The sequence below is a fragment of the Rhinatrema bivittatum genome, chromosome 11 (genome assembly GCF_901001135.1).
Source record: "Rhinatrema bivittatum chromosome 11, aRhiBiv1.1, whole genome shotgun sequence".
In the NCBI taxonomy this organism is placed as follows: Eukaryota; Metazoa; Chordata; class Amphibia; order Gymnophiona; family Rhinatrematidae; genus Rhinatrema; species Rhinatrema bivittatum.
In genome coordinates this window covers 6444781-6458250 of record NC_042625.1, presented here as the reverse complement: position 1 = coordinate 6458250, position 13470 = coordinate 6444781, and the positions used below count along the sequence as shown (strand labels likewise).

The following is a 13470-nucleotide window of genomic DNA, read 5'->3' as shown; positions in this document are numbered from 1 at the left end:
ATCTTGTCCAGGCAGGCCCACCTGCCCTTCGGGGTCATTTGGACACAACTTGGGCAGCGACGAATGTCGTGTGACGAGCCGAGGCACAATACACAGACATGTGGGTCGGTAGTCAACATGGTACGGGGACAGTCCGGACATTTTTGAAAATCCATTGCCATGATGGAAAAAAAAAAGGGGGCCGCAAAAACGGTCGATGGCCTGCGAACACAGAGGAAAGGGGAGCAGGAACTGGAGATGGTGGACTTTTACTCACCGAGTAATGAAAAACAATATCGCGATGGGAGACCCCTATGAGGGAACTTTTTAATGAAGTAATCTTCAAGTTTTTTCCATGAGGAAATATTGTGAGAGTTCTCACAGAGCTCCTAACCGCGAGGCAAACTGCAGCGTGGAAAAAAAAAGAGACTAAAGGGAGATCCCCTGTGGCTACAGGGATTATGGCATGATCAGTGTGCCAGTCAAAAGTTCTAGAAACTTTGACAGAAAAGATTTCCGTGATAAGGCTCCGTCCAGTGACATCACTCACGTGAGGACTACCATCCTGCTTGCCCTGGGACAACAACAATGCTGTCCCATCAGTTCTTGAAACATCCAGCATTATATCCTCAAAGCTATCCTGAGGGTTATGAGCATCCAGGGAGCTCTCACTAGATTTCTGCATCAAACAGCACTTCATATCTATGCTGTTCCATCAGAAGAACTGCTAGGTAACATGTGGAAACAGAGTGTTGTAGAGCAACAAATTGTCTCTGTTCCTTTGCACTGAGCCTCACCTTGTAGCTGAGTAGTAATCTCTGGATAGCCCGGAAGACAGTCTTCAAGTCAGTTTCGGCACGCACCTCAAAGGTGTGTTTCTCTGGAGGGAGCAGCTCCTGATCTATCTTCTCCATCAGAGCACTGTGTTCTGCAGAGTACATGCTGTTCAAGTTTGGCATTTGGTTACTGCGTACCTGCACCAGAGAAACTGTGTCAAGCTGAGACTCACTACCAACGTCACACAACAGGGAAGAGTGTAGCGTGTAATAATTAATGTGAGAGGTCTTGTGACTAGTAACATCATGAATTCTACAAAATGAATTAACACCAAGAACTAATGATCACTTTGGTTTGATAATTAACCATTTCTCATTCTTCCTAAACGGATATGGGGGAATAACAGAAAAACACAGAAACATATGGCAGATTGGAAGGGTGAAAAAATGTCAAAAAGGAGAGTATAGAAAAGGAGTTATCAGAAGCAACATAGTAAATTACTTTTGACATTAATAAATACAACAGCAAAAGACACTAAAAGTGAATGGAAAAAAATGTATCCTTCAGCAGCCAGAGATCAAAATCTGTAGACTTGCAGTAGAAACATTTTTATACAGTTACGATCCCTTCTTGTATGTCAAGAAAAAGGGGAGGATAGCATGAATGTGTTAGATCTAAGTCCTTTACTCCCCCCCCCCCCCCTCCACACACCCTGGGAAAGTCTCCCCGAAAGAAGAAAATAACATTTGCCATTCTGGGTCAAGACCATGGAAAAATTGGTTTTTACCTGATCATTCTTTCCTTTAGTCCCAATATTGACCAGTCCAGGCAGATGTGTTTTTCTCCCCTACCAGCAGATTGAGACAGAGAACAAAAAAGTCTTATTGTACATAAGATCTGTGCTACCTGCAGCCTTCTCAGAACATCTGTAACAAAGCTAAAAACCAAAACTCCCAAGCAGGGTAATTATAAAACCTGGTGAGCACCAGCATTAGACTTGCGAACCAATGCTCCCTCAAAGTTTTAAAAGAATGCATGTGCAAAAATGGGTTTTTTTGGGCAACTTTTTATAAGCCAAGTTCAAATGTGTGCACTACAAGCCAGTATCAGGATTTCCTGTGCGTGCGGGGTTCATGACCTCTGTGCGCACTCAGCTTAGAGACTACGAGCCCTTCTACCAAGATGATTCAAACACCAGAAATTCAACCAGAGAAAAAAATTCACTGAGCATATAAAATACACATACAAAAGAGCAGTCATTCAGATACAAAAAAGGGCGGGATTCTGGACTGATCTGGTGGACTAAGGAAAGAAAATTAGCAGGTAAGAACCAATTTTTCTTTCCAGAGCATCCCCCGGATCAGCCCAGACAGATGGGATGCATCCAAGCCATTCTAAACTGGATGGAAATCTGAAAAATCCACTCTCAAGATATTGGCTTCAAGCTCCGCCACAATCTGTAATGCGTAGAAAAGGTGTGCAAATACAACCATATCACAGCCTTACAAATGCCTTGTGGGGAAGGAACTGACGTTCGGCCCAAGAAGCACCCTGAGCCCTAGTAGATCAAGCTTGAAGGCCTATAGGTCCTTCTAACCCCTTACAGATATAAGCTGATGCTATCGCCTTTTATTCATCTTGCAACTGAAGTGTTAGATGCTTTTTGCCCCTTGTTACAGCCATTGAACAAAATAAAAAGTAGACCTGATCTCCTAAACTCATCCGTGACCTTCAACTATCTCAATAGAGTTCTGCACACATCCAACCCATGGAGTTCCACAGATCATGCAGTAGAACTGGGTTGCGACTTCCTAAACACCGTCAACTTGGCTACCTAACTCGCATAAAAGACAGAAACCACTTTTAGTAAAAAAGATACTGTACAAATGGAAACCCCACCCTCCAAAAACCAAAGGAAAGGAACTCTACATGGCAAAGAGTTTAACTCAAATATGTCTTGCCAAAAGCCACCAAATATACCACTTTCAAAGTCAGATCCTTCAAAGATGCTCCCTTAACAGGCTCATAAGGAGGCTTACATAAGACTTTAAAAACTACATTGAGATTTCACTGTAGGACTGAACTCCAGATCGGAGGATGCAACTGCTGTATCCCTCTCAAAAACCTCATCACATCTGGACGTGAGGCAAGAACATCTGTGCACTGTTCCACTGTAACACAGCACAGCCACCCAAACTTTTAAGAGAGATTAGGGCTAAGCATTTTTGTAATGATCTCTACAAAAATGAAAGGATCGTTGGAACAGAGGCCTGAAATGGAGAAATCCTCAACTCCTGACATCAGGACTCAAAGACTTTCCAAACGTGTATGTAGGCCAAGGAAGTGGATATCTTTCTAGCCTGTAAAGTCATAACCACCTCCTCTGAATATCTTTTAGACCTCAACTTTCTCCTCTCAAGAGCAAGGCTGCGAGACAAAAGCAATCTGCCTGTTCCAAGAAATCGGCTCATTTCACAAGGCTGGGAATGTGACTGAGCTGCAACGGCCTGTCCACCATAGGATTTATCAAAGTTGTAAACAATGGCTATCTCGGCCACTCTTGAGCTACTAGGATCACAAAATCTTGACGTCTTTTTATTCATCATACTCTCCTTATCATGGGCCATGGAGGAAATACAAATAGGAGGATTAGCCTAAATGGTTAGAGCAGTGGGCTATGAACCAGGAGACCAGGGTTCAAGTCCCACTGTTGCTCCTTGTGACCTTGGGCAAGTCACTTTACCCTCCATTGCCTCCGGTACAAACTTACAGACTGATACAGTAAAGTTCACGGGAGAGCACTTGCTCTCCCAGCGCACACACACAGGCCACTCTCCTGTGCATGCGATTCACTAAAAAAAAAAATATATATTCAAATTAGGGCCTGCTAGTGTCCCTAGCGCCTCTTTTATGACAGGAGCGGTGGCTGTCAGCGAGTTTGACAGCCGACGCTCAATTTTGCCGGCGTTGGTTCTCAAACCTGCTGACAGCCACGGGTTTGGAAACCGGACACCGGTAAAATTGAGCATCTGATTTTCAACCCACGAGCCGATTTAAAATTTTTTTTTTTATTATTTTTAATTATTTTTTACTTTGGGACCTCTGACTTAATATCGCCATGTTTGGATGCGCCATGTTTGGATGCGCGTTTTCAATGCGCTAGCTTTACCCCTTACGGACACACATTGGCAAGCAATTGAAGCTGGGGCTGCTGGAACTACTGGAGTGACCTTTGTCTCTTCAGCCTCTCTTCCTCCGGTCTTCAATATCTTTGGAGCTCACTCTCCTCAGACTATGTTCCTTTCCTGAAGATAGAAAATTCTTCCTTATGCTTTAAATAAAATAAAAAAGTAACTGGCTACACTATCAAGGCAGTCTTCCATAAATGCTAATATCTTGCTTGGTGTGTGTCTTTGCCGTCTAATTGAACTTGCTTATCTTAGGAAGAAAATAAAAAATAACTGCAGCAAGCCATATCTACTTGGTACAGAAAGATCAGCAAACTGGATCAATGAGGATCTTGGAAGAAAAACCAGCATCTTACTCTTTAAAATCCAAATCCAATGTAATGGACACTACCACAGGTTTCTTAGTGCCAGAGCTGCAGACAGTCAGAGACTCCTCTCTCTTTCATTTATTTTTGTTTGCAGCACTGCTTATACAATGAATAAAGTCTTAAATTCAGAGCACTCGGTAGTAATGTCTCAGTTTATGTGGTGACTGAGGAGAAATATTACTCAATCTGAGTCCCACATGTCTTCACTTTACCTGGACTCACTACACAGTCTGGAAACCCCTCACTCTTTCACTTGATCCTAGTTTTCGTATAGGACAATTCGGTAAACTGGTTAACCTCCTTTAGGCCAGGAAATATCAGGGTGCTATCACTGCCAAATCTATAGCTTGTAGATTTACATACAATTTCCTCTTTTGCATGGCTATGCTGGATCAAAAAAAAAAACAAAACTGCTTTCCAGCAGTTCTTTTACTTTTAAAACTATCATTCTTCAATATTTTAACCTTAGCAGTATTCACTTTACCTCTATTCCTAATCTTTAAATATTTTCTTCAGGTTCTCGCCCAACATATAGTGTCCTATAATGATCCCAGAGGCTGTAAACTCCAGCTGGAACAGCAGTCTCTTTAGTCCGCAGTAAGCCCAACGTCTGCAGCTGAACTCTGTCCATGAGGCTCTCCTCCAAGATTCCCCCTCCTACTCTTTGTTAGAGAAATCAATACACCTCTGACATCATAAAGAGTTTCAGATTTAAAACTGGTCATCCTCTCAAATGTTATCACTGTCAAGCTTCCCCAGAGCATGGCACAGGTGCCAGCCACATCTCAAATTCACATTGCTTTTCAAAACAGTGCTGCCCAGAAATCCCAGGTGCTGGTCACTTTACCGCCTTAATGGTAACCCTCCACTGGCTCTCTCACCTCCAAAAAACCACAAGGAAATGCGGTACTGTTTGGAAAGGCTACAACTGATCTCAGTGCTTTATAGGGCAAATTTAGGACTGGACCCCTGTAGGATAGGAAAATTAGTTCTAACCTGTTAATTTTCATTCCTGTAGTACCACAGATCAGTCCAGACTGTGGTTGAGCCTCCTTTCCAGCAGGTGGAGACAGACAAAAACTGAAAGGATATCCTATATCAGGACAGAGCCTATCCTCTAACCCTTCAGTATAACGCATGTCAAAGCAGAAAACAATAAACCCAAAGTAGGATCGAGCAAGCAACCATAAAGCTCAATGGAGCAACCGAAGAACAATAGAGTAAACATGATAGAAACTAAACGCTCTTGCATAAACTTGGCACTTGAAAAACCAAGGCTTCCGGTGTATTTGCTCAGTATTCTTGCACAAAAGTAACATCTGAGAACCTGCAACCTGCAAGAAAACAAGCTTCGAGAGGACAGAAAAAGATAACAGACAGGGAAGGGCGTCTGGACTGATCCGTGGTACTACAGGAACGAAAATTAACAGGTAAGAACTGATTTTCCTTTCCTGTACGTACCCGGATCAGTCCAGACTGTGGGATGTACCAAAGCTTCCCTAAACCGGGTGGGACCGAGACAGTCCCGCTCGAAGCACTTGTCGCCCAAAAGAGCCAAAGACCGGAGCTTGCACCTCCAGACGGTAGTGTCGAGCAAAGGTATGCAGAGACGTCCAAGTGGCGGCCCTGCAAATCTCCTGCAGAGAGACCGACTGGCTCTCTGCCCAGGAGGTAGCTTGAGAACGCAATGAATGAGCCTTCAGGCCCTCGGGGATCGCCCGACCTTGGCAAAGATAGGCCGAAGAGATCACTTCCTTCAACCACCTGGCAATAGTGGTCTTAGAAGCCGGTTTACCCCGATTGGGCCCACTCCAGAGGACGAAAAGATGGTCCGAGACCCAAAAATCGTTGGTAACCTGGAGATAGAGAAGCAGGACCCGTTTGACATCTAAGCGACGAAGATTGCCCCCTGTCGTACCCGCAATCTCCTCTGGGGAAAACGCAGGGAGCTCTACAGACTGGTTGAGGTGGAAGGTGGAGATCACTTTGGGCAAGAAGGAAGGGACCGTCTTGAGAGAGACCCCTGAATTGGAAAAACGCAAGAAGGGCTCCTGACAGGACAACGCTTGAATCTCAGAGACCTGCTGAGTGGAGGAGATAGAGACCAGGAAGACAGTCTTCAGCGTAAGGTCTTTTAGCGTAGCGTGGCGCAGGGGTTCGAACAGAGCCATACAGAGAGCCCGAAGGACCAGGTTAAGACTCCACGACGGGCACGTGGCACGAGAGGGGACGGAGATGTTTAACGCCCCTCAGAAACCGAATCACATCCGGATGGCCTGCTAAGGGATGATCGTCCACCCGACCCAGGAGAGAGCCGAGCGCGGAGACCTGTACTCGCAGAGAACTGAAGGAGAGGCCCTTAGAGAACCACAGAGACTGGGGCGGAGCGCGTTGGGATACCAGATTCCGCGCAAGCAGACTAAAAAAACTTCCAGATGCACGCGTAGCCAGGGAAGTCGACTGTTTCCGGGCCCGAAGCAAGGTGGAGATGACCTCCTCCTTATAGCCCTTACGCCTTAGGCGTCGCCGTTCAAAAGCCAGGCCGCTAGACAGAAGCGATCGGCCTGGTCGAAAAATACAGGCCCCTGCCGAAGAAGACGAGGTAGATGACCGAGTCGGAGGGGGCCGTCCGTCGCCAGGTTGATGAGATCTGCGAACCACGGTCTTCGCGGCCACTCGGGTGCTACCAGAACCACGGGTCCCCGGTGGAGTTCGATTCTCCTGAAAACTTTTCCCACCAGCGGCCACAGAGGGAATACATAAAGAAGGACATCCATTGGCCAAGGAAGAGCTAGAGCATCCACGCCCTCTGAGCCGTGCTCCCTCCAACGGCTGAAAAGCTGATTGGCCTTGGAGTTGCGTAGGGTTGCCATTAAGTCCAGGTGGGGGGGACCCCACCTGTCCACTATCAGAGCCATGGCCGCCTCTGAGAGTTCCCACTCCCCCAGATCGAGCGATTGACGGCTGAGGAAATCGGCTTGGACATTGTCCTTGCCCGTGATGTGGGAGGCCGCCAGGCACTGCAGATTCTGTTCCGCCCAAGTGAAGAGACTGCTGGTTTCCAGGGCCACCGGGGAACTGTGAGTGCCCCCTTGGCAAATGATGTAGGCTACCGTGGTGGAGTTGTCGGACAGGACTCTTACCACCTTGCCGCGGAGCAGGGGGAGGAACTCCTGAAGGGCCAGGCGAACCGCCAGGGTCTCCAAGCGATTGATGTGCCAGCGAGACTGAGTCGGCGACCAGGTTCCCTGGGTGGACTGGGAGAGACAGACCGCACCCCAGCCCGACAGACTGGCGTCCTTTGTGACTATCGTCCACTGTGGTGCTTGGAGAGGTGTCCCCTGGAGGAGATGAGGGAGCGACAGCCACCACTGCAAGTCGTCGACTGTAGAGTCCAAGAACGGAAGGACCATGTGAAACAGTTGTGACGCCGGCCGCCAATGGGACAACAAAGCTTTCTGTAACGGACGCATATGAGCAAAAGCCCAGGGGACGAGGTCGATGGTGGAAGCCATGTATCCCAAAACCTGCAGGTAGTCCCAGGCCGTCGGGAAAGGGAGCGCAATCAGAATCTGGATCTGTTCAATCAGCTTGAGGGCTCACGCAAGCGGTAAGAAGACCTTGCCTACTCTGGTGTCGAAGTGGGCTCCCAGGAACTCTAACTCCTGGGAGGGATGAAGGTGGCTTTTGGAGAAGTTCACTATCCACCCGAGAGATGCAAGGAGAGATAACACACAATCCACCGCCTGTTGACAAGAGGCCGCCGACTTGGCCCTGATGAGTCAGTCGTCCAGGTAGGGATGAACAAGGATTCCTTCCCGGCGAAGAGCCGCCGCGACCACCATCATTGACCTTGGTAAAGGTGCGAGGCCGAAAGGAAGCGCCCGAAACTGGAAGTTCTGGTTGAGAATGTGGAAGCGAAGATACTTCTGGTAGTCGCGGTGAATGGTATTATGGAAGTAAGCCTCCACGAGATCGAGTGAAGCGAGGAACTCTCCGGGGCAGACCGCCGCGATGACCGCTCGCAGGGTTTCCATGCGGAAATGAGGAATTTTGAGGACTCTATTGACCCTCTTGAGGTCCAGAATCAGGCAAAAAGACCCATCCTTTTTGGGAACGACGAAGTAAACTGAATACTGGCTGGCGCCAAGCTCCCTCTTCGGGACTGGGACCACTGCCCCCAAATCCAGGAGTCTGGTGAGGGTTTGTTCCACCACGTCCCTCTTGGACCGCCCGCATGGAGAAAAGAGAAAAAGATCCGGAAGATCGCTGACAATTTCGAAGGCATAACTGTCTCTGATAATGTCGAGGACCCACTGATCAGACATGATTTTGACCTATTCCTCGAGAAACAGGGAGAGGCGGCCGCCGAGGGGGGGGACACCGAGGAATGAGTCAGCTGAACTTCATTGCGTGGCAGGCTTGGGGGTGGAGCGCGCTGGCTGGCCCTCGCGAAAGGGCCGCCGCCCACGAAAAGGCTGCGACCAGGACTGAGATCTGGAAGAATAACCCCTAGAGGAACCACCCCGCCCGCGCGGAGTGTACAGACGCTGGCCCCGGAATCGAGGACGAGAGGGCATATAGGACCGGGATGGTTTAGGACGGTCCTCCGGAAGCTTATGGACCTTGTCTTTTCCTAAGGAGTCCATAAGCTTCTCAAGGTCCTCACCAAAGAGCAGCTTACCTTTGAAAGGCAACGTGCCTAACCGGCCTTTGGAAGACTGATCGGCCGACCAATTGCGTAACCAGAGAAGTCTCCGGGCAGACACCGCAGAAGCCATCTCCTTCGCTTGCACACAGACCAGATCATAGAGTGTGTCTGCCCCGTAAGCGATTATGACTTCCAGACGCTCAGCCTGCTCCGCCTCTGCTGGCGGGAGGTCCTGGGTGCAGAGTAATTGTTGGACCCACCTAAGGCCTGCCCGCAAGCCTGAGACTGCTGCAGCAAGTCGGCCGGACTCCGAGAGCCAAGACTTCGAAGATGCGCTTCATGTGAGCTTCCAGCTTACGATCCTGTCCGTCCTTGAGCGCCGTCGATCCCTCCACCGGGATCGTGGTATGCTTGGTGACCGCCAAGACATAGGAGTCGACCGAGGGATTCTTGAGCATTTCCAAGCATTCCTCCGGGAGGGAATAGAGTTTGTCCATGGCACGCCCCACCCGGAGTGCCCCCTCAGTAGCCTCCCATTCCCGGAGAATCAGCAGTTTAAGCATGGGATGGAAAGGAAAAGCGGTAGCCGGAGCCCTGAGACCCCCCAGAACCGGGTCCATATCCTTGGGCAAGGAGGCCATCAAGTCATCCGCAGCGGGCCCCTCCAACCCCAATTCCTGGAGGACAAATGGGATGAGGGGCTCCAGGTCCTCCTTGCAGAATAAGCGAAGGGCTCTAGGGTCGTCCCCCTCCAAAGGAAGGGCACCCTCCTGATCCAGGTGAGCGGCAGGGTCCGGAAAGCCTGGATCCACTGGGGGATCGGGGACACCCCCGGGACCAACCACACCCGAACTGGCCCCTGGATCAATGGCACGGAGTGAGGGATTTTTGTCGGGGGGGGGTCGAGGGGGGGCGTTCGTCCTCCTCCTGCAGGCTTGCAAGGTATGATTTGTGCATTAGGAGGACCAATTCAGCTGAGAAACAGACCCTAGATTTCCCGTGGGGGGGGGGGAGGAAGGGGGGGGGGAGGAAGAGGGGGAACCCATCCTGGGGGCCTGCGGGGCTCAAGTCAGGGGGTATCTCCAAAAAATCCAGCCCCCCAGCCCCAGGGAGCTCCGAAAACAGAGCCGCTGAAAAATCCAAAATGGCCACCGTTCCCAGGTTTTGCCAAGCAAGGAACGGCCTGGCCATGCCGGGGGAAGTCGATCCCCGGGCTAAATTTGCTTGTCCTGCCGAGGAGGGACCTTCCCCACCTGGCAGGCAAGCAGAGCATAGGCCCTGACGCGAAAATCACAAAGAGGGCTGCCCACAGGAGAGGCAGGCTACCTGCCGCAGCATAGGAGAGCCGCCTCTGAAGAAAAAAAAAAAAAAGTTGATTGACAGCCTGCAGGCCCGGAGTGAAGCAGGAGGGAAACCTGCTGACTCCTGCCTGTCTGGCTGCCGGCTCAAGGCTTCCTGAGACCAGAAAAAATACTGGTGTACTGCTGCAAATAAGTTGGAGGTAAGGGAATACCTGCAATTTATAATAAAAACTGAAAGTTGAAATTTCCTCTTCTAATTTTTTTTTTTTTTTTTACAGCTGAGCGCAGCAGTCGGGTTCTAAAACCCCTCGGCAGCCGGGGGGGGGGAGACGAAACCCGGAGGGACTCTGTCCCCACACCTGGAAGTGAGTACAGACTCAGGCTATGCAGCGCACAAGGGGCAAAGCCCCCCTGAGACCGGCAAGAGCCGGGAGACGGAACAGTCTCCCACAGAAGAAAAGAAAAAGTCACTAAAGAAAAAAAGAATTTCCTTTAATATGAAGGAAAATAAGAATAAGTACTTGCTTGATCCGTAAGGAAAGAAGAAAGAAAGGCTGACCAGCCTAAAGCAGAGAATGAAGGGTGAGCTGCTACACCTGCTGGAGACAGACGAATACTGAAGGGTTAGACTAGAGGATAGGCTCTGTCCTGATATAGGATATCCTTTCAGTTTTTGTCTGTCTCCACCTGCTGGAAAGGAGGCTCAACCACAGTCTGGACTGATCCGGGTATGTACAGGGAACTGGAGTGCTAAGGGACTTTTCTGGACATAACCACCCTAGCTCAGATTAGGGGACATATACAGAGAACTCCATTACCACTCTTGCCTGAAACAAGTAGCTTAAAATACTTTTCCAGGAGCCATTCCCCAGCAGTCTGCTGTCCACCGAGCACTGCTGGGCAATCCCAGAATCCATGCATGACCCAATGCATCCCTGGGCCTTATGATCAGAGGAGTTTTCAATCCAGCAAATGCTGTTCTTAAATGTCAGCAGCCTCTCTGCCTTGGAATCTTTTCTTACTTACCCTCCTGCAGACTGCCAATTTACTGAACAGAAACACTGGCTAACTTTTGCACTGACATTCCTCCCAAAGCAAGAACATATTTCCTTTTTTTTCTGTTTCCTTTGTGGGCTGTCCACATTATGATATTCCCTTTCTACTCTATTCCTTCCCATGCTCTTCACTGTCCTCCTCTCTTCCTTTGCAGCAAACCCTGGTGCTATCAAGGGCCTACATCATGAACAGAAGCACTGCTGAGCCCCTTCCTTCCAGTAGTGACCTAGCAGTTCCCAGGCGCACCACAACTTCAAGATTAAAAAAAAAAAAAAGAAGTGATCACCCCCCAAAATCCAGAGAATCCCTAAAACAAGGAAACATACTTTCCTTTAGTAGCCTTCCTCCAAGGGTCAGGGGAATCCTTCCATGGGAGAGAGAAGACTACCAGAGATGAAGAAACCAGCACCACCCTCTCAACGTCCAGGCACAAGCCAAATAAGGGACACAGACTGTTTCTCCCTACTCTACCAGGGGGATAACCTTACCAAGGACCTAACAACCCCTAGGAGCAATTTTTATTTTAGTCCACCAAAGTCTTACTGCAGGTTAGACTTCCTACATCTGCTGGAGACAGAGGCTGCAGGTGGCACAGGTTCTTACATACTACGTACACAACAACACTTTTGTTCTTTGTTTCCATTTGCTGGTAGGGGAGAAAAACCCATCTGTCTGGACTGGCCTGGGAGATGCTAAGGAAAGGTCCATCAAACCCAGTATCCTGTTTCCAGTAACAAGTACCTGGCAAGATCACAAAAGGTGGATAGATTCCATACTGCTTTTATGCCAGGGATAAGAAATGGATTTCCCCAAGTGTATTTATTTAAAACACATTTATTACTTGCCTCTCCAAGGACGTGGCGGGTTACATCACAAAATAAACATAAAATGATACAATCAGAACAGAGATATACTACAAATGAACTTAACTCAACATTATTCCATAAACCATTATTAAGTTCAGCTTAATAATGGTTTATGGACTTCTGACAGGAACTTGTCCAAACCTTTTCATACCCAGCTACACTAATATCTTTTACACATCCTCCAACAACCAATTCCAGAGTTTAATTAGGTGTTGAGTAAAAAATATTTTCTCCCATTTGTCTTAAATGTATTAACTAGTAACTTCATTGTGCGTCCTCTAGTCTTTGTACTTTTTGAAAGTAAACTGATTTGCGTTTACCCATTCTACTCCACTCATTTTATAGACTTCTATCACACCTCTCCTCATCCCTCTCTTCTCCAAGCTGAAAAGCCCTAACCTCTTTAGCCTTTCTTCATAGGGATATCATTCCATCCCTTTATCATTTTAGTTGACCTTCTCTATAACTTTTCTAATGTTGCTATATCTTTGTGAGATGTGGTGATCAGAATTGCACACAATATTTAAAGTATGATCACATTATGGAGCCATACAGAGGTATTCTGATATTCTCTGTTTAATTCTCTATTCCTTTCCTAATTCCTATTTGCTTTCTTGGCCACTGCTGCACACTGAGCAGAGGATTTCATCATAGCTTAACAAACACAGATCTTAATTAAATAGAATATCAAAACCACTGCCCGTTTTCCACAGGTGTGTCACATGGTATTAAACTTTAAAATCATTGAACGATTTACATTCTTATAAATCAAACCCTTAATTTCCCACATCCCTCCCTCCACATTCTTCTCCTTTAGTAGCATGAAGTCTATTCTCTTACTGTGTCCAGCACAAACACTGCAGCTTTGCGTTGAGATGGAATGAAGAGGCCAAATAGAGCTTTGTTCCCCTGCGAATTGTGATAAAGGTAAATGTGCCGGATACTCCCTGTGAAAGATGAACAAATCCAAAAGTAAGACAGAATCCTAAAGAACATGCCATCAGAATTAAAAGGAAAACCTTGACTTGACACAAGTTCATTCATAATACCATAGAGTAGCTGGGTTGGTATCAACAGGCTAAGACTCCTCAGAAACCAACCTGGTGAATGCAAGCTAACCCTCGAGTGGGTGGGACACTGCCAAACATGGTCTCAAAACACCTGAGGCAAATGCTGCCTCCTCTATAGTAGGGACATCCAAATAATAATGCTTTGAAAAGAAATGCAAAGACAACCAAGTAGCCACCTTGCATATATCAGCCCGTGACAGCAAAAGATGTTCAG

The 13470-nt window shown here is 47.9% G+C and overlaps 1 protein-coding gene across 4 annotated transcripts in view; it reads right to left on the bottom strand.

Moving 5' to 3' along the window:
- POLE (DNA polymerase epsilon, catalytic subunit) overlaps positions 1 to 13470 on the bottom strand; it is a 379412-nt gene that overhangs the window by 89470 nt on the left and 276472 nt on the right. For all 4 annotated transcript variants that reach the window (XM_029570995.1, XM_029570997.1, XM_029570993.1 and 1 more), the window contains exons 35-36: positions 13027 to 13133; positions 777 to 953 (exon numbers count right to left, since the gene is read on the bottom strand). In XM_029570995.1, coding sequence (XP_029426855.1) covers positions 777 to 953; positions 13027 to 13133 — 284 coding nt within the window. The remainder of the gene's footprint in view (positions 1 to 776; positions 954 to 13026; positions 13134 to 13470) is intronic.